This window comes from Zalophus californianus, chromosome 1 (assembly GCF_009762305.2).
Source record: "Zalophus californianus isolate mZalCal1 chromosome 1, mZalCal1.pri.v2, whole genome shotgun sequence".
Lineage (NCBI taxonomy): Eukaryota > Metazoa > Chordata > Mammalia > Carnivora > Otariidae > Zalophus > Zalophus californianus.
Genome location: NC_045595.1, coordinates 123218121 through 123240007, shown reverse-complemented (window position 1 = coordinate 123240007; position 21887 = coordinate 123218121). Strand labels below are relative to the sequence as shown.

The window sequence follows — 21887 nt, the reverse complement described above, 5'->3', positions numbered from 1 at the left end:
TATTTACAAATCATGCATGTGTCCTACTGCACATATTATATGATTATAAAATACCTTGAGAGGACATTAAAAAGGGATGCCATAAACAATATTTCAAATACTTTGCTAGTCATGATAACTTCCATTCTTTACTACACGACACCATAATTGCTTATGAGAGTTTCAATATTAATAGTGGACATAAACCCGTAGTTTCAAATAATCTGTAGATTATTTCAGTACATTCTCTTTTGTAACTCCTATCAGATCTGATTCATTAATCATTGTTTTGACCTCACAACTGACAAAGAGCCCTGTGAGTCTGGTTGATATCATCTCTGCATTTTCTTGGGCTACATGGTACATGGATTCTTAGCATTATCTCATCCCAACCTCTTCATTTCAGCAATATTTTAGGTCATGGGTGTGTGTCTTGTGGATTTGTGTCTTGTGACCTGGTCATATAATCTGCAAGTCCAGTTAACTGGTGTGCTCACACGCACACACACAAACACAGCAGAAGGGGACTGTGCAAATGCGGACCTTGGGTGCTCAGCCCCTCCACTTCCTGTCTTCTCCCAGGGAACCCCCACATCCCGTGTGGCCCTGAAGGCAGAAGCAAAAGGCCCCATGGTCAGTCCATATGCTAAATAGTAACGAAGTTTAACTTCTTCTTTATTTTCTTAGTAAAATAGAAATGTGGAGGTTATCTTCCCACACACCCCAACGGGTCCATTTGGAGACCACTGTGCCTGTGCTATATGAGGGGTGACATCACTCCATGGCCTTTGCCCTCCCTCTCTAATCCCTGTCTAATGCTCCCCATGTGTTGTGCCCCCACCCCAGACATCTGGAGAGAAGAAGCGATCTGGCCACAGTGACAGCAATGGCTTTGCTGGCCACATCAATCTACCAGACCTGGTGCAGCAGAGCCGTTCCCCGGCCGGGACACCAACTGAGGGCCTGGGGCGCGTCTCCACCCATTCCCAGGAGATGGAATCCGGGACTGAAGTAGGTGCTGGGCAATAGCCTCCACAGCTCTGTTCTCAGCCCGTGGGGGGGCGGGGAGTGAGGTGTGGAGCTGGCTTCAGGAATGAGGCTTTGCTAAGCTCCCAGAAATGTGTTTGGTTGGTTTCTACTATATAACTACTTATGCAAATACTTAAATGGAGGAAAATCACAGAAGCACAGCGGTAAATGTTCTCAGAGATCGTCTGGCCCAAAACCTGTTTTTACAGATGAGAATATTGAGGCTCAGAGAGGTTAAGGGACTTGCCCAAGGCATACAACTGGTTTGTGAGAGATTTCTGTAGAACTGGGATTTCCTATCTCCCAGGCCAGTGCTAGAAACTACAGCTTATAGACATCCCAAGGCTAAGTTGAGATTCATGTTTACATCAATTTAGTCAAACTAAGTTGGACCTAAAATGAGGTTGAAATTATTTGTTAAATGAAAGATAAAAATAGATAGGTTCGCCAAGCATTCCTCTTCCTAAATTCCAAATTGAATGGGAAAGGGAGAACTGAGATATTATCTTCCCTGTATAGAACAGCCTGAATAAATCCAGTCTGCTAGGCAGTGCTCGTAGGTGTGGTCATCCAGGCTTGACCGGTGGATGAGTTCGTGGTGCTTGGTCATGTTTCATGAATAGTCCTGTGAGTCACACATAGGCCCTGAAGCTAATGAGGAAGCATATGCACTGGAGTTTTTGATGCTGTCCACACAGTTTTCCTATACACCCCTTGGATTCTATAGTTACTGAGCAGATGAGCTTTGTTTAGCCCGAGGGAAAGAACACAGAGGTGTACTGGAAGGTGCAGCATTTCCTCTCGTGGCGTGGCTTCACGCGGTGCAGGCAGGTTTTCTCTGCCTGAACACCTCTCGCGGTACCAAGAAGAAGCCCATGGGATTGGACTCTGGTTCAAATTCTGCTTCTGCTCCAGCTCTAAATGGGAATATTAGTACCTGTCTCACCTCCTTCACAGACTTCTAAAGATCAAAGGAGAGAATGTACGTGAAAGCTCCAAGTGGAGCTTGACTGTATGTTCGGGATGAAATGCTGCCATGTGGACATGCTGACTTAGTTTATTACCAGTTGGGTAAGCTTTTCTTCAGACCATGTGGTCAATATGAGGTTGTCTTTACTTCAAGGGAGAGATGAGCTCTGTCACCACAGTCATCTTACCATATTGTCCAAAATGTAATTTGCTCACTGAAACTCTTACAGTCTGACAATTAATGGGGCCCTAGCAAAGGCCCCATGGGTGAGTAACCAACCAAGACCAGGAGAAGTTGGAGAGAGAGGCACATACTTGGACTCGGGGGTTAGAGTGTGAACAGCTAAACAGATGGAAGAATCTGTTATCATTTTAAAGCCCAAGCAAAATATTCCTGGCATTGTTCATTCCTATAGTATTTATCTGCTTTTTTAATCCTCTTGCATATCGATTAGTACGGCATGGGGAGCAGCACAAAGGCCTCCTTCACCCCCTTTGTGGACCCCAGGGTATACCAGACGTCTCCCACTGATGAAGATGAAGAAGATGAAGAATCATCAGCTGCGGGTAAGTTAGAAGGCCTGGATGTTTTAGTAACAGCTTGGTTTTCCTTTCTGATAAGACCTGATAACGAAATTAATTGTTGGTCCGGTAGTTTTTTTTTTTTTTTTTTTATGTTATGTTAGTCACCATACAATACATCACCCATTTTCGACGCAGTGATCCACGATTCATTGTTTTCATACAACACCCAGTGCTTATCGGTCTAGTAGTTAAGCCGTTTTCTGCTTAAGCCCTGCCTTAAAGGGAAGTTGTGTTTTGTTTTGTTTTGTTTTGTTTTTATTATTATTATTATTATTATAGTAGGATTTCTAAAACAATTTCTTTCTCTCCATTTTTTTTTTCATCTCTTCTATTTTGCTTCTGGTAGGAACCCAGAGGTATCCAAGGGCCCTGGGAAAAGCTGTTCCTCAGAGACCTCCAAACTTACCACATACTTCTCAAAAGCAATTTCTGGGTACAATGCTGTGCACGCAGTAGACACTTAATAAGTGCGTGTCGAGTTGTGTTGGGTTCTAGGTGTGTGCTTCCTACCGCCCGGGTCTGGCTGATTTAGAGGAGAGTCATGCTTTCTGGACTTACGCAACTCACTAATCATCCAGGGAAGCTTAGGCCAGTTTTTCAGCTGATGATATGGAATTTTAAAAAGTAAATCTTGCTGTGTATGATATAGGAGATGGTGTGTTCAATTTTGTGAGATGAGTATCTATTCTCTAAACTACCCAAGTCGTATCCATAAGTCTGTTTTACTAATGGATAAAATAGTGCTTCTGTGAATGACTTATACTGTATTCTACTTTAAAAAGTGTATAAAATATGCATAGCTGCAGAGTTTCTCTGCCTTTTCTCTAATTCCCACTAAACAGGGAGAAATTATAGTGTTCTGAAGTGCCTTCTCCGTATCTCCATTGCTTATTTTTTAAGATGCCAGTGACTTCTCCGATTCTTTTTCTCAAAGCTCTGTTTACTAGCGAACTTCTTAGGCAAGAACAGGCCAAGTTCAATGAAGCAAGAAAGATTTCAGTGGTAAACGTAAACCCAACCAACATTCGACCTCATAGCGACACACCAGAAATCAGAAAATATAAGAAGCGATTCAACTCGGAAATACTTTGTGCCGCTCTCTGGGGTAAGTGCTGCTTTTTACCGCTTACTAAGAGATCAACCCTCAAACCTTAAAAGCCTGTGGGGCTTACCATCTGGAGAGCAGTAGTTGAATCACGGTGTCAGAGTCCCCACGCAGGACTATCTTGGACTCAGGAGGGATCAAGAGCAGTTTTACATGGAGCAAGACCTGATGACCTAACGCCCAGGATAACAAGATCAGATTCAGAATGACCTCGTCACATAATAGTGACAGGCTATCAAGTCAGTAAGAGAATAAGCTACCACTTACCACACACCCACCATGTGCCCAGCACCATGTGATGTGCCCCACACTCTGCCTCTGTGACCTATACAATATCCTGCAAGGGGAGGAAAGGCATCGCCCCCATTTCACAGCTGGATAGCCAGCCTCGCATCTTTGAGTGAATTGTCAAAGGCCAGTAGTAGCAAGACAAAACTTGAAAAGGACAACAGATGATGAACTTTCCTTTCTAGTTCAAACAGCAACCTGCAGTTCCTATGAAAATGATGCATGGGTTTTAGCTGACGTCAAGCTCAGTTTAGGTTGGGTGAGATTCTATCAAAGTCCTGGTCTGTGTTACTGCAAATGTCACATATCGATTAAGGAAGGACGTGGCCCCTCTGTATCCACCTAAAATACTAAGCCTAGTTTGAGGCACCACAGTTTTATAAGGGCAAAAGCATTTGAGATGTTCGTAGAAGTGGATGAAGGCCGGGAACCATTTCGTGGGAGATACGATGGAAGGAGTAAGGCTCTGTCCTCTGGAGAAGAGACGGGAGACAAGATGGCCATGTTTAATATGGAATAATTTATGGACAAAAGAATAGACATTCATGTTACTCAAAAAATAAATGTACAAAAGCAAGAGAAGTTAGAGAGTTACCTGTTCATGAATATAGTCCCACACAGTGGACCCTCAGCGTGTGTGCACGTATGTGTGTGAGTGTGTGTGTGTTGCAGGGCAGGTGGGAGTTAATTTGCATGAATTTTTAGGATGGCAGCTATCCAGACAAGACCACTTACCTGCTAGAGCTTTTGTAATAGGGATTCGTGCACGGGAGATGGGCTGGACCAGATTTAGATATCTGAGTGGTGCCTTATGGCCCTGCAACTCTCAGGCTACTAACACCTTCACTTGCATTGGCCTGTCATTTCCCTGACAGACAGCAGAGCCTTGAGGGTATGAGACATATGTAAGCTTTGGTGTGAGAAGGAGGAAAGGCTTTTCTTCCAGTGCGGTGTGGAAATGGGGCACTCTGCCGTATGTTGAAGGTGGGTAGGCTAGAAATCCCTGCACGAACGGGTGGGGATGAACTTTGGGCGTGTCTCGAGGTGGGATTTATAGAGAAAGCCAGGAAAGGGATGGGTGTTATAGGAAAGGAATAAAGGCTAATTGTGCTGGCGTCACAGCTGTGCCCAAGGCTTCTCGTGAGAAGGACTCTATACTAGTGGTACATGGCCAGATGTAATGGATGCTGCTACCACTTTATAAAAGAAAACTAATCTTATTACCAGAGGGGCAGTGATTTAATTACCGTGGCAGAGCCTCGACCTCTTCACTCCCTACCGTAGTACCTACTTGCCCATTAGTTTATATTAACAAGGCATGGTTTCTTAGGTTTCACAGGGACCCCAGATGCAGAAAGGCTGAAGCATATAAAAAGTCAGTCTTGGGGTGCTCCTTAAATTTGCAGGTGTAAACCTCCTGGTGGGAACGGAAAATGGCCTGATGCTTTTGGACCGAAGTGGGCAAGGCAAAGTCTATAATCTGATCAACCGGAGGCGATTTCAGCAGATGGACGTGCTAGAGGGACTGAATGTCCTGGTGACTATATCAGGTATGTTACCAGTATGTTCCAGGATGACTGAGACCCCTGGGTCTGCACAGGTGGGAAAGGCCATCACCTCAGTCTTGAAAAAACAGCAAGCTCTGCCCTCCCTGGCTAACAGTGACACAGTAAATTATAGCAGGATAGCCAGAGCGAGATCACCCCTGTTTTGTAACTCTGGAGATCCTGACCTCCGAAGGGAAACCTCTCTCCTCTGTATGATCTCTGAATCAGGCAGACGTACCACAGAGGCTGTTGGTTTATAGGCCTTTAACCTCTGCCGGGACTCAGCAAGGAGCTTTTGAAGTCTGAGCTCTAGTCATTGCTGCCTACTCCTGGGTGGAGACTATCAAAACGTAGACTTTGCAGAGTGGAGAATTTTGTAAGCAGAAACTTCTCTGGTCTCTTTTCTCTCACGAACTGTTCTAGCTTATACTCCGTTGATGTTTCAGCAAGTGCAGCTGGCCCATTAGGTGGCTGAGTCTGCAAAGAGATTGGGATGTGGGAGTTGTTACAGCTACGCCCTGCAGCTTTCCGGTTCCCAAAAAAAGAACTTTAAAAAAATACGGACACAGAAGTGAAGACCTTATTACTGACAAGTTATCAGTGTAACCTGAAAGAGTCTGTGTTTATTGAAAGTTCTTTGCTTTCTGATGATGTTTGAAGGAGTTTAATAAATAATATCCCCTTTCCCCCTGCCTTCCCATCCCACTCAGTATGAAACATTAGAACCATGATGGGAAGAGCCCAGGATGCACCCCAGACCTGTGGGTCAGAATCCCTGGGAGTAGGGCCCAGGGATCAACTCTGAGTGCTCAGAGTTTCATCTCTTTTTATTCTCCCCAAAAAGAGCCAAGTAGATTCTTCTTGTATCATCATTTGATCTTAATTTGGTGTAGTCTTTTTTTTTTTTTTCTCTTGTTGATTGCTTGCCTGACTGCGGTCCCACCAAATCACATTTAAAACATACATCTGCCACTCACCTACCGAAAGTGGAAATGATGCCAGAAAATTCACATTCAGCCTTCATTATGTTGTGAGTGACACGTTCCCATTCTTAAAAAAGTAACCATCTCCTCTTACCATGAAGTATAGATGGGGAAAAAAGAACGAAAATAGGAGCAACTGGCCTCAGATCTGCATTGGCGTAGAAAGGAGCAAGCACTGGCCTTTCTGGCCCTCCTAGCTTTTAGGATCCATTCCGGCCTTGGACTGCAAAAAGGAATCACAGCTGCGCAGTGACTCCCTTCATTGATGAATGCACCGTCCTGTCAAATCCAGTGTGCAACGCTTTAATGAATTTTCTTGTTCTTATATATATCACATCTGTAAAATATAAAACATCCTTTGCTGCCTACGAGAAGTCAAGGGAAAATAAGTACCCAGGAAGTATAACCCACAGGCCTAAATGATCACTTAGGAACAGCCACCTCCCCTCCCCACCCCCAATAAAGGAAAAGCCACCCCAAGGAACATTTTCATATCTGGTACTCAGATAATCTCACAGAGTATATTGAATTTTGCTCCTGTGTCCTCCTCAACATTTTTAAGATGTTTTCTTATCGTTGAATTCCTATTCCAGAAGCGCTTTACCAAAGGGAACTTTGTTTTTTCCCAAGTGCACATCTTTGGTTTTTCCCAAGTAAACCTCTTTTCCTCTACTATTTTTGTTTGGTATTTCTTTCCGTGATCTCAGAATCATAGATGTGTCCAGGGTTCTCTGCTGAGCCTGGTTTGCCTTCATTGAAATTGTGTCTCTTGTCTCCTTATAATTCTTTTCTGTTAGTCAGATAAAGTAAAACTACTCACAGCTGTCATCTTCAAAGTAATCGAGGAGGTGAATAAGAGGCTCCCATTGACATACGCTGTTAGGTTAGAAGGTGAGGGGAAGACAGCCACATATAAGCATGTTAAAATTCCAGTTATCAACATTCCTTCATGTGATTCGATCTAGAATGTTTTGGAACTCTGACCAACTATTCCTTACAGAATTAGGTCTTGACACTGCCCTTTGCATTGAGAAGAGAAAGAGCAGCTTGCTCAAATAAGAAACTGCCTGAAGGTAAAGACAAATTATAAAATGGTGATTTGTCCAAAACACTTGGAGCTGTTGGCATAGACAACAATTTGATGTTGCTGGGGACACTGGTTATTGTGCCTTCACACACCTACACAATTGTAAATAGAATAAAAATAAGTGAATAAAATAAAACAGAGATGGGGAAGGACTGAGAGAAAAGGTTGTCACAGGGCCTTGAAATTAGAGCTCTTTTATTTCAACAGGAAAGAAGAACAAACTACGAGTTTATTATCTTTCATGGTTAAGAAACAGAATACTACACAATGACCCAGAAGTAGAAAAGAAACAAGGCTGGATCACAGTCGGGGACTTGGAAGGCTGCATACATTACAAAGTTGGTAAGTGTCAAGACATGGAATTGTTTACTCAATCCTAATTATTCAGTTTAAGTGTCATTCCATTTTTTTCTGGTAGGTATTGATGATGTATTTGTTACCAGTTTAAGATGTTGTTAGAACTTTAGGTATACTTGCATTGTTTCCAAAATGTCAGATTGATGAAGTTCTAAGAGTGCATTCAGACTAAAGTCCTATGCTCCAGTTTAAACATTCATGTCCACTCTCTCCCAAATACCCATTAAAATGACAGTGAAGGAATAAAAATGCCATAAACCCACAAGGACAAAGGGACCAGAAGAAGAGAAACCAGCAAACAAGAGATGTCAACAGAATTGAACAAGAATAGCTGGATGACGTGTAACTAACCTAGATGAGCAGGAAATGCTGACTTCTATGTCTGCAGTGAGGAAAGTCATCAAAATCAATCCAGCCACTTACAGAACCCAGAAAGGCCCAAGGTCTGAAGCTCCTGAGATGGAGGTATACAGTGGAACTGAAAACAGAAGGATTATTCGAAGGGTGATGAGCAGCAAGTTCTCTCCCACTGCAACAGAGGATGAAAAGTTAGCACAGCCAATCTGAATTGTGGGAATATGGAATTGCCAGGATAGACACACACACACACACACACACACACACACACACACACACACCCTACTTCCCCTGTTTAGCTCCTAGAATGTTGGCAGCCATACTTATATACCCAAGCAAGAGATTGAAAGATTTGTCTTTGGAGAAACTAAATAGCCAGAAAGAAAAGATGTCCAGGTACTAATATTTGAAGTGCCATGGAAAGCTTGCTATCTAACCATCTAAACCTGAAGCCCACACCTGTACCAGATATGGGGACATCCACTAATAGGAAGGAAACTTAAACAGAAAGAAAGAACTTTAAAGGAAACGAAGATAATGAGGAGTGGAAGAAAACTAAAAAGAAACTGTAATAACTTCAGAGAGATTAGAAAAACTATTTCCAGAAGAGAAGAATAGGGACCATTACGAAAAACAGTTGGAAAAGGTCAGGGGAGGTCATTCAGAGAGCAAGAAAAAGTTCTTGGAAATTTGAATATATTGGCGGGGATAAAAAGTGTAGTAGATGTATCAGAAGATAAAGATGAGGCATCTTCTAGAAAGTAGGACAAGAAGAAAAGGAAAGGAGACAAAAGAAAGCAAAAGGCTCAGTCCAAGTGCTTCAAAATCTAAGTAACATGAGTTTGGAAAAAGAGAAAATAAGAATTGGAAAGGGAAGAAAGTATCAAAAAAGTAATGTAAGAAAATTTCTAGAACTAAGAACTTAAAATCTCAAATTAAAAGGACTCATTGTGAATACCCAGTATAGTGAGTGAGAAAGAAGACTCACAGGAAGATACATTAACATAACATTTCAGTACCCAGGAAATGAGGAGGTCCTTAAAGCTTCCAGATTATAATTAAATAAATAAACAAATAGTTTATATATTAGGTGGCTTGAGATTTAGCAGCAATACTAGAACTTAGAAGATGATGGAACAAAGCCTTCAACTAGTATTTTATAACCCATCTGTATGAACCAGGGTTCTCCAGAGAAACAGAACTAATAGGATACACACATACATACGTGTGTGTGTGTGTGTGTGTGTGTGTGTAAGAGGCATACATATATGTGTGTGTAAATATACTCTCTCTATATAAAGAGGTTTATTATAGAAGTTGCCTCGCACAGTTATGGAGGCCCAAGATCTGTAGTTGGCAAGCTGGAGACCCAGGAGAACCAGAGTCTCAGGCCCAATCTGAAGTCTGGAAAAGACCAGTTTCCCAGCTCAACAGTCAGGCAGGAGGTGTCTTCTTACTCAATCTTTTTATTCTATTCAGGTCTGTAATCAACTGGATGAGGCCCCTCCATACTGAGAGGGCATTCTGCTTTCCTCAGTGTACCCATTCAAATGTTAATATAATCCAGAAAAGCCCTCACAGACACACCCAGAACAATGTCTGACCAAATATCTGGGCACCTTGTGGCCCTGTCAGGTTGACACAGAAAATTAAACATCACGCCATCAAACCATCAGTCAACTTTGAATGCAGTATGAAGACATTTTTCAGATGTGCAGGGTCTCACAACATTTATGTTCCATACACGGTTTCTCAGGAAACTACTGGCCGATGTAGTCCACCAAAATAAAGGCATAAACCTAGGAATCCAGGTAAAAAGTGAAGAAAATACCCAGAATGATGGTGAAGGAAATGTGGGTGCCAACTCTGCCATAGGCTTAGAGAGAAATCGGTCCAAGTAGAGTGGGACAAGGGAGTGTTCTAAGAGGGGAGCCTTCAGGGAAAATAAAATGTCACAAATAGATTACCTGACACATTTGACTGAATTGAAGGCATTTACAGCACCAGCAGAAAGTCCGTGTGCTTAGAGACAGATGTATGGAAAAGAAGGAAGTGGGGGGAAAAAAAGATGAAAGACAAGAAAGAAAATGTAATTGTGGTGTGCTATATGCCTCAGCTGTGAACAACAATCATTTCAACATGGGATCTTGATTTAACCAAAAATTTGAACTATAACTGTATTAGCGGTGTGGGGGAGGAAGAAACGTGTGTGTGAGAGAGAGAGAACTAGAGAGAGGAGATGGTTCTAAGAGACTAAATCCTTCCCATACTCTCAAGTCAATAGATAATACCTCCAGCAGAAAAAAAGTCAGGAAATAACATTATAAGCATGTTATTTAGAAATATGGAAGTAAATAACCAAGGAAGTAGTTGAAAGTATATTAAAGACAGAATATGTAAACAGCAGGGGCACACTAAAGAAAAAGAGCCCAGGGAGCAAGAATTTTGTTCATTGCTGCGGGCTGTCCAGTTTCTTTAGGACATGAGTATTGTGTTCATTCAAATATTCTACAAAAGAAATGACTGCCACGTGTACTGTGTTAGCCTGTTCAGGTTGCTATAGCAGAATACCATGAACAACAGGCATTTCTCACAGTTCTGGAGGCTGGGAAGACCAAGATCAGGGTGCTGGCAGACTCAGTGTCTGCCGTGGGCCTGCTTCCCGGTTCATACACAGCAGGTTTTTTTGCTACAACTTCATGCAGCGTATGGAGAGAGGGATCTCTCTAGGGCCTTTTTTATAAAGGCACTAACCACTTTTAAATCCCTAATAATTGGAATTCAAATTTGGATAATAAGCAAATGGCCACCTTTACATCTCTACCCATTTGCTAATTTTTCTACCATTTGGCCATACCAGCTCTCAGCTTCTAGCATGTGGGTGACTGTAAAAGCCAGGGAGGGGAACATGAAGGTGACTATGCAGGTTCTTATAACAATGAATAATTCATATCTAGACCTAGCGATTAAAGAGAATCCTAAGCCTTCAGATGAAGAAAAGAAGCTTCAGTATAAAGCAAAATGCCCCGAGTATTCTGCAGACCGAGTGCTTTAAAGAAAGTTCAGTCTGTATCAATGAGCAAATCTCCCACCGAGAACATAATGTGTATTTACATATGCAAAAAGCTGAATAAGTTGGTATACTTTTTTAATTTATAATTTGTCTATTACAGTTAAATATGAAAGGATTAAATTCCTAGTGATTGCCTTAAAGAATGCTGTGGAGATATATGCTTGGGCTCCTAAACCGTATCATAAGTTCATGGCATTTAAGGTAAGCGAGCGCGCAATTACCTAAAAAAGCGTTGTTGTTTTTTTAATTTTATGTTCGCACCAGTTAACAAAGTTGTCTGTCTTGCACATCGACTAGGACCAATTCTACTATATATAATAAACCCCCTTTAAAAGTAGAGGAGCTCTTAGGCTTATTATTCCAAAAGCAAAGACTAAGCACTAATACATGCTATAAAATTTACTGGGGGTGGGGGATGAGTGAATGGGGAAAAAATTGGGCTGCGCCCTCCTCCATATCAGGTCTACAAATCATTGTCTCCTAGGGGCCTTTAGTATGGGATGGCTACTGAGCAAAGCACTAATTGTGATATTAGGCAATGTAAGTCATTATAAAGGCACTTAACTAAGGTAATCTCTGATACGTCATCTCAAAAAGGCAGACCAACAGCAGTTCCAAGTCTCAAGGATGAACCATGTCTCCACATCTTGTCATCCTTATAAGCCTTTTGGGGTAGAGTCCCGACAACTCGCATAATGCGCATATATCCCCAATTATTGGACTTCTCTGAAATGAATACTGAATGTAGTTCCACAAGAAAATGGCTTAGTTTCTCTGCATTCTGCTTTTTCATTTTGGACCTTATCTGAGCCTGTACCCACCATGGTTGGCTTGGTCACTCATGACACTCAGCAGGAGTGGGATTAGGATATGCTAGTATGATGGACCCCAGCTCATGAAAGTTGACTCCCAAATGCCAGAAGGACCGTACGTACAGGCACTTGGGTGTTTCCAGAGCTGCAGACTTTATCCAGAGCCCACGTGAATTTCTCTTCTGTCCCCTGTCTCTCTCTGCCTGTGTCTCTCGTTTTCTTCATAGCACATTGGCCCTCACATTTTCTCCCCATCCTTGTGACTTTCCTCTTCCCTTGATCCTTTCTGTATTCTTTCTGGCCACTTACGCCATGTGAGGGCAGAAGCTGCCTTGGGAACACCATGAGGCACTCTTTGAGGCTGTCTTGTTCCCCTAGTGCAAGGAGCTCATTTGTGATGTGCTCAGGAAGATAGATACATCAGGGGAAATGCTCTTCCTCCAGAACCCCACTTTTATGGAGAGAAAGTGTTGGAATGTATTAGGTTAGTAATAACACTTAAGGGGTGACATCTAAAAGCTGAAGCGGTGCTGCCATTGTGCCAAAATCTGGGTCCACAAAAAAGTTTCTCAGTCAAGGTCCCGTTCTGACTCTGGTTCGGAAGTTACTGCCATCAGTTTACCAGTCAAAATGCATGAAACGGTGCAAAATGCTGTGTTCAGTCGACCACGCCCAGCCTGGCAGGAGGGCAGCATGAAAGTCAGGACTGGAACAGGAAGGACGGGAGCTTCCCCTACCGTGAGACTCCGTTAGCAAAAGCTGAAGAAAGAGGGCTCTCTTGGGTGGCAGTGACATTATAGCTGAGTAACTTGTGGTTTCGCAAATTCTCTCCCAGATGTCAAGGCCCAATAAAAGTAGACTGTGCTGAAATAATGGCAAAAGAAAACAGAGGAATGCCTGGCAGCTAGTTGGGGCTTGGGCTCTGGATTGAAACACATGGAACCTTGGTAAACTTGGGTAGAGCTCTCTTTTTCCTTGCTACTTAAGCTGAACTAGCCTATGTAAGCCATGAGTTTTGTGATGTTCCAACCTCCCCCGCTTCTCTATTGCCCAAACCCAAGTCTCAGATCTCAGCAGTACATTTAAAGAAGGTGCCAATCTGATGTCTACTCACTCATTGAAGGAAGATCAGAACCAGAGTGTGCCCGTTAATTCTGAACAGACTTAGCACAGAGCTGGTCCAGCTGCCCACCCCAGGCTGTCTCTGAAAGGGTCATGGCCATGCAAGGGCCCGGCTGTTCCATGGGAAGGGAAGGAGCCAGAGAGGTGGCTGGGCCTTCTCCAGAGAAAAAAGGCCAGAAATAAAGAGGAAAGAACAGCAGCACCCGGATGCCAAGTTCTTCAAGGATAACGACACTGTCGAAATTGACAACTGTAAACCTCTTCTCTGCCCTGGAGGACAAGGGGTGGAGAAGGGGCCACAAATGAGTGCTAGACCCTTCCTCCTAGAGCCAGAATATGAATAGAGCTAAGCTGAAAGAGAAATCTCCTGGCTTTTCAGTGTAAGAAAGCCAGACATTAACTTCCACCAGGCTGTGCTAAAAGAAACAATGATTAAGATAATCTCTTTAAATGATGTGGACACTCATGGGATGTTTTTTAAAGTCTTTTGCAGATCTCCAGCACAAGCCACTGCTTGTTGATCTCACGGTAGAAGAAGGTCAAAGATTGAAGGTTATTTTTGGATCACACACTGGTTTTCATGTAATTGATGTTGATTCAGGAAACTCTTATGATATCTACATACCATCTCATGTAAGTTCCTGAGTTCTACAACAACGCATGTAGAAAAGGGATTTGTTCTTGCACATTTTTAGTGGAAGTCATGCTAATTTCTATTAATTGGTACAGCAGATGCACTATCAAGGCTAAAAGCCTTCACTAAATAGACAATGCTTTTAATACATAAAACATGTGACTGTAATTGATTTTTATGAGTGCTTAAAACTAAGTAACCCATAACAGCGATTCTTTGCCATTTACTAGACATGTTGTCTTATTGGACTTTAGATTCAAATGTGTATGATGTTTCTCCTTTGGGGCATAAATTGTGTATTTTAAGCAAGAGTACAATAGACAACTTCCTATTTTCAGTTTTTGAAGGGAGATGGGTTCATGTGGCTTGGGAAGTCTGTGGTCCCCTTTTGCTGTCTTTGTTGCTCTCTTCAACTTGAGGGGAGTGTTGTGTAGTAGAATCAGACACTGGAGGCCTACCCTGGCTCTAGCCTGTGTTTATTTTGCAACAATGAGCACATTAGACAGTCTCTCGAACCCTCAGCTTTCCCATCTGTAAAATGGGGATAGAAGTCCCCATTCCAGAGGGTTATCATCAGCAATAAATGAGGTAATACCTCTAAGGTACTTGGCACAAGCCCCTGCAAATTGTCGTATGAACATTATAACACTGGAACACTGCCTAAAACCTGACTGTCAAACAGAAATACGGCGCCTGGTGTCACTTATTAGGATGGGTGCAGTGCAAGTCATGTTTCCTGCACCTGATCCCAAGGCTAACATACAGTAGACACCGTCAGGAGAGTCTGAGGCCTGATCTGTTGCCAGTTGGTATTTTGAGAGTTTATAGGCTTTACTGCAAAAAAGCTTGATGATTGAAAAAAGTTGTTTCAGTACATCACACACACACACACACACACACACACACACACACGGTCTCTCTCACACACGCACACGGCATTCACTGCTGCGTCCTAGCTTTCCACACATGTGTGTGCATGTGTACACAGGACTCACAGCTCCCGTTCTTGGTGAGGTGACTGGGGCATCACTGTGATCATCCTCGGTCCTCTCATTTCCCCACCAGGCAACTAGCGGGCTGCCATGTCAGCCTCAGCCCGGGGACCCCAGCAGCACTGCATCTCCCCTCCCACAACAAGTCCATCTACATTGATTCCAATAAAATGAGTGGTCATTTTAAATGTTTTTCTCAACAAGCCATTAATTTGGATTATTCTGTTATTTAGGCACCCAGATAGTCTGTGTTGTACGCTCAGAGCCTATTTGGTAGGCGTCTCTTTGGGTCCCACCTTTGACCATGTTTAGGCTGTTTCCATCAGATTCAGCTGGTTTGCATTCCCCTCGTCTTTTTTTAGAAATAGTTGGAAAACAAGTGATTTTTTATTGTCCGTGAGACATGTGCGCAAATCCCAGTTCTACCACCAAGTACCAGTGCAGTTTTGCTCAATCTACATAACCCCTCTGACATGCAGATGCCTCGTCTGTAGAGGACGATATCTACCACAGGGAACTGTTCTAAGGACTAGAAATGATATATGTAAAGAGCCCAGGGCTCGGCACATAGTCGGTGTTCTATACCTGTAGTTGTTTTTAGGGAACAGGTCAATTGGATCCTCGACCTAATGCCTAAGTCTGTATTTGTATAGGTATTTGACAGGTCAGTGGTTAAATTAAGCAAAGCAAAGCAAAATGTCAGTCTCTAGAATGAAAATGGTGGGTGGGGGGAGGAGGGAGGGTATCCTCTTTTTTGTGATTCTTAGAGATGAATAGTCAGGATGCTGTTTTATTTTTAAAAAGAATAATGCCTGGCCTTTCTTTGTCTCCTAGATTCAGGGCAATATCACTCCTCATGCCATTGTCATCTTGCCTAAAACAGATGGAATGGAAATGCTTGTTTGCTATGAGGATGAGGGGGTGTATGTAAACACCTATGGCCGGATAACTAAGGATGTGGTGCTCCAATGGGGAGAAATGCCCACGTCTGTGGGTAGGTTAACCATTCCTTATCTCCTTCAGCAGTTACACCCCCCAAATGAAACGAAAGTCAAGAAATGTGAAACAACCATTTGATTCCACAAAAAACAAAAAAACAAAAAACAAAAACAAACAAACAAAAAAAACCAGTCTGTGAATAACACTTGTAAGACTTGCTTTGTCTGTTTATCTCAAGTCGTTTGTCATTTTTGTGGTTAAGATGTGAACAGATGCTGTGAGTTATTGCCCATCTAATGTTTTTAATGCAGTTTTGGAAATTCCTTTTGACAGCCTACATTCATTCCAATCAGATAATGGGCTGGGGCGAGAAAGCTATTGAGATCCGGTCAGTGGAAACAGGACATTTGGATGGAGTATTTATGCATAAGCGAGCTCAAAGGTTAAAGTTTCTATGTGAAAGAAATGATAAGGTAAATCCGTTTCAACATTTGCATTAGTGTTTGCATTTTAAGAGACCACCAGGTACCTGTGAAACCTTCATTTTCCTTTATACTGATTTGAATCACATCTGTGTTAAACAATCAATATTCTCTTGAAATGGCATTATTTGGTTTGATTCATGTGAACCCTCAAAGTATATTATTCACATATTTAAAAAGACATTAAAACTTCTAAAAATTTCTTGTAAACTCCTAGCAACTTTTGTGGCCTGCCGGCCTTATGCTGACTCAGCAGACATCCCAAATTCTCATACGCATGCGGGAGAGTTGGCCCGTCATTAATCACTCACAGTGGGTCAACTCTGCACTCCACTTGGAGACTTTTCACAAAGTCACTATGGGGGACCCAACACATCACATTATATTCACTTTTAAATGTAAAACATTTGACATGGAGAAATATAAACTTTTTAAAAAAATGTCACCCGTTCCTTAAGAAATGCACAGTCGCAAACTCAACTAGTGCCATGTCCTGTGTCATTCCAGCCATGTTTCTTCTGAAGTGTCATAGGGGGACTGTTTTGTAGTGAAATTGGTGGAGTCCGTCTGGCATGATCAGTCACCTCAGAAGGGTATTCTGTAGCAGTGCTGCTTCTCCCTTGCCCTCCCAGTAGACTAACCCAGAGTTTTTAGGAGCTAAGCTGTGGTCATTTGTGAATCCATCCTTTGTGACTATGGCCAACTTAGAATGCTCTCCCCAAATAGCAGGCATAAACACCTATAGTAAAGAATGTGATGGGTTGAACAGACATACATCTCTTGGTCCATCCTGGTTCCCCAGAGGCCAGATTGGTCTTATTCCAACCCTGGGGGTGTGAGTCCAGACTGTATTTAACCCAACTACTCTGACCTGGTGCGGTCTGGGTAGACAACAGCTGTGGGTGCCAAGGATGGTTCCAGGGCCTTACCGGAGTATGCCAGGAAATAAACCTGACCCCTGGTAAAACTCCAGGCCCAACCCAGCCCCTGGGGATCATAAGACTAGGAGTGAGCTGGGTGTAGATTCTCACACTCCAGTTCATTGACGACCCACCCCAGCAAGCCTGTTCTAAGCCATGCCCACACCCTCGGGAGCAGGCTGGGACCACACCAGTATCTGGGGCCCAAGGTTCAGAGTCCAGGGTGCACACAGCCTGGAGAGAACAGCCGCCCTTTCTTCCCCTTCCCACCCCCCCATGTGTTTCCATGGGTCCTCTGTGCTTCCCCATTTTGAGTCATTGACCCTAACAGTAGCTATACTTACATATGTAGCATTAGCTGAATGATAAGCATTTCCCCAGAACTTCCCAGGAAGTTGTTGTTGGGAGAGACAGCATTCTTCTGAAGGAGTTGTGGAAATGAAGTAGCAGAGACTTTACACTAGTGACAAAAGTAAATGCCTTGGACCAAAGTTTGGTGTTGGCTGACTAAGGGCTACCCCACAGCCCAGAATATTATTTTCCCAGGGCAGTGGTTCACTGACACTTAAGCAAGCAGTAACCCAAATTTTGCTCGTTCCTCTTAGTTGTTTGATAAAATGATGTAACAGACCCAGACCTAATGGACTATGGTTCTATTTATTAATGCCCTGTCTCCTTTGGCCTAGGATATGCCTGCACCAGCAGACAAGCCAAGAGTTAACTCTTGATATACCAAAGTGAATAGGCATGAGACACCTTATCCTATCTGACCACACCACTTTTTTTATTTTAAAAATTGATAACTGAAGTTGTATAGTAGTAAGTAGACCCAAAATCCACCCCCACCCCCGTGACTTTGGGAATTTGAAAGGATTCTCTTCAGTCCTAAAGTCTGCCCTCTCATCATTATGGGGGAGAGAAGGGAAGCCTCTATGGCTTTTTAGAGATTAACAAAGGACCTGTTGTGTCCTAGGCCAAAAATCTAGCACATTACCTAGCATGAAATGCCCGTTTAAAATGTGAGCATCCTAAGGGATGCTGCCAATCAAGATATAGCCCCTCCCGTGTTCCTGAAGGCCAGTACCACAATACGTAATAGTAACAATCATAGTAATCAAGTCAGGAGTGTTTACAGAGGATGCACTGTATTAAAAGGCACTTTTATAAACACCAGCTGTTGAGTCTTAAGAGCTGACACATGGCAAGGATAGGACATGTGAGAGAAAATGGATGGACGGTTGAAGAAAAGAGGAAAAGAAACCATGCAGCTGAACTAACTTCTTTTTAATTTCAAACAGGTATTTTTTGCATCCGTGCGATCTGGAGGAAGTAGCCAAGTGTTTTTCATGACCCTCAACAGAAATTCCATGATGAACTGGTAACAGAAGAGCACTTGGCACTTGTCTTCATGGCGTTGTTTCTAATTAAAAAGAACATAACTCATGTGGACATAAGCCAGTCTAGAGCAGAATCAGAAGGCTTGGTTGAACATACCGCTTTCCCCTTTTCCTCTCCCTCCCCCGGTCCCAGTACAGTCCACAGTCCATCTTTCAATGTTGCAGCCTGGTTGAGAAGGAGAGAAAAACGTGGCAGGAATTTCCAGGAGACCCCCAAGAATGCTGCGTTGTTTGTGGACAAATATGGACCATGTGCCCTTCGGAGTTAGGGATAGAAACAAATATTGTGTGCTCTTATGATTAAGCTGTGTTATGGTGGGTTTTGAGTTTTGCTTTTTGTTTTTCCACCTTTTTCCTTTACCCCCTTACTTTGTAAGAATGGGGAGAGAATGCCTACTGAGAAAATGAGTCTGTTTTTAATTCTGTCTGCCTGCTAGCTTTAAGTATACGATATGTTGTAAAATTTCCAATTTCAAATGGTGAGAGACAGCACAATAAATGTACCTTATCTCCTCACACTGAAGGCCATAATTGCATAGTGGGGTAATTTTAGAACTCTTTTGCCTTCACCAACCCAAAAGGTTGCTTTTTGATAGCAACTGGCTAATGAATTTTTAAAAGAAAAGAAAAAATACTAGTTTTCCCCTCTTTGGGGAAATAGATTTTAAATGGCTAAACTACTAGCCTTAGACTAATAAAATCAACTACCATTTTTGTGAGTCTGACAGGCCCTATTTTTATATGGCCCTGTGCAGAATGGAATGTGTTGAATGGGATAGTAGTGCCATTGTGTTGAGTTGGCTCTAGCGATTGAGGGACTCTATAACACAACTTTCCCTCGGCTATTATGCAACAGATCAGGGCAAAAGATGGGATGACTGTTGGGGTCGGACAAAAAGAGCTTCTGGGAAACAAACTAAAAAAAAAAAATTTATATATATATATATCCATATATATATATATATACATAAATACAAACACACACACACACACACACACACACACACATATATATATATATATACACATTCTTTTTTTAATGCACAAAGCCTCTAGCTAAGAGGTCACTGGCTTCGGGCTTCATTAGGAGTGAGACTGTTGAGTTCTTTCTGGGAATTGGGGAGTGAATGACATCCAGACTCTGGTCATTCCCAGCTTTCTCCTGAGGGTGCCACTTTCTCAAGATGAAAACTGTGACTGAAAAAATAATAATAATAAATGTTTCTGAGCTGCCTGTGTTCTCTCTGGGTTGGTGAGAGAAGGGACTAGACTACTAGGCCTGCGTGAGACACAGCAGGCATCACTGGTTCAGAGTTTATAGAACTTAAAAGCAAGGCTTTGGCCAGAATTCTGAGACCCTGATCATTTTCCCTTCCTCCAAATTACCCAACATACAGTAAACAACATTTGTGCAGAGATATGTATGTATTTAGTTCAGGTTGACTTGTGTCCTTATAAACTCTTAACTCGGATGATCTGAACTTTCACGTGACTGTCTGGGTTTTTTTTTCCAAAGCTACAAGCATGGCCGCCTGTGGTATCAAGGTGTTGCAAAACGATATCTGTGTTGCGCTTCCTGTTTTAACCTACCTCGTTTCGTTTGTTTTGTTTCACTGTTCATCACAGCAGTGTTATCTCCAGGAGACATATAGAGAGCTCAACTGGCAATCTCAGGTGTATTTAATATTTTTTAAACAAAACAGTAGTTGACCAAATTGTTCTTCAAAAATTAAAAAAAAAATCCAACATCGACAAAAACTAATGTGGTTTGTTTCTGAAAAAAGCAATTACGGTAAAGAGATTTTTTTTTTTAAAGTCTGTGATCCTACTGATTTTTGCCTAACTACATTAGCAGCTGATGTACTATCAATGAGAACGAAATATAAGTTAGGAAAATGGAACCAATTCAATCTGGTGGCTTGGGCAAACGGGGGAAGGGCAGGGGAATTATTGCAGTTTCTGAAGTAGATGATTATACCCCTCCTGTAAAGGGGTTTATCCTTTGCATTTATTTTAAGCAGATAATGCACAATAATGGAATTGAGGATTATCTTCAGGCCATCACCAAGATGTCCTCATCATGGTCCCTTTAGCTCTCAAAAGCAATGAAATCCTCCCGTTCTCATTTTTACTGCTATGGATCTGCTGCTGAACAACACTATCTTCACAAATTCCATGCAACAAATTTCAGCAATAACTTTTTGGATTGAATTTAGCAACTACTGTAATTGGATGCTGACGTGGACAAAATATATTGATTTGGGTCCCATCCCCAAATGTGATTGCCACCAGCTCTTTATATTGCTGCTGTGGTATTTTGAACCAGAAGCTTCTTTAAATTATGTTGCAAACTGATCTTTGTTTTTATGTTATGTTTTGTTTTGATTTCTAAGTGATGAGTTCGAAACACACAGCTTTAAATGATTTTTTTATTGTGGGATTTTGGGTACAGTTAAGAAATAAAAGGGAATCATTGTGTTTAAACATAAGGTAGTTTGTGAATGTATTTTTTAAAATCTAGAGTCATTGAAACAAAAACTCATAAAAACAATATTAATGCAGTCTTGTTTACAGTATGTACAGTGACATAACATAGAACATGAGCTTTTTCTGGTGCCAACAACAATAAAACACAGACGTTAAACATCAAGCCATGCCTTTTATATTTTTGTACAAATATTTTACATGGAGTACAAGGCAAAACTAAATTTAAAAGGGCCCCTATCAAAGCTGTGTTCCTTAACAGATATCTAAAGAATTTCTTTAAGCTTTTATCTTCAAAAATACATTTCCTTCCATCAGGACAATCCCCAGCCCTGATATACTGAGACCCCGATCATGCACAGTATTTCAGACTATTGTTCTTATGGTTCACAACAATTCCCAACTTTCTGGTTTGTTTGCTTTCTTTCTTTCTTTTTTTATGGTGGGGGGAGGGTCGTGCTTTCATCTTAATAGCACCTTAATAAAAATTTCTTTAATTTTGAAACTAGTTAGTTTCAGTGTTTAGTTTTAGTTCTTCCCAGAGGGGATTTTGTTTCTGGAATTGGCTCAGTTTATTTTTGTTGTTCTACAAAGAGAAACTGAGCCCTCCCCCCAAAGTAAGTTTTGCTAGATCTTTTCAGTCCTTATTGCTCTAAATTTGATAATTATATCGTAAAATCCACGGAGCCTGCCCAAACCATAATCTTGGCCCAGGTTCTGACAGGTGACCATCATTCTAGGGTGCC

At 42.0% G+C, this 21887-nt stretch overlaps 1 protein-coding gene across 8 annotated transcripts in view; it reads left to right on the top strand.

Annotated features, from left to right (window-relative positions):
• The window catches only part of TNIK (TRAF2 and NCK interacting kinase), a 380205-nt gene extending 358898 nt beyond the window's left edge, over nt 1-21307 (top strand). For all 8 annotated transcript variants that reach the window (XM_027583491.2, XM_027583490.2, XM_027583487.2 and 5 more), the window contains 10 exons: nt 826-990; nt 2433-2544; nt 3497-3667; nt 5362-5505; nt 7780-7914; nt 11460-11560; nt 13777-13926; nt 15754-15913; nt 16192-16331; nt 18559-21307. In XM_027583491.2, coding sequence (XP_027439292.1) covers nt 826-990; nt 2433-2544; nt 3497-3667; nt 5362-5505; nt 7780-7914; nt 11460-11560; nt 13777-13926; nt 15754-15913; nt 16192-16331; nt 18559-18642 — 1362 coding nt within the window. In that variant the 3' untranslated portion in view covers nt 18643-21307. The remainder of the gene's footprint in view (nt 1-825; nt 991-2432; nt 2545-3496; nt 3668-5361; nt 5506-7779; nt 7915-11459; nt 11561-13776; nt 13927-15753; nt 15914-16191; nt 16332-18558) is intronic.
• Nucleotides 21308-21887: the final 580 nt, after the last annotated feature.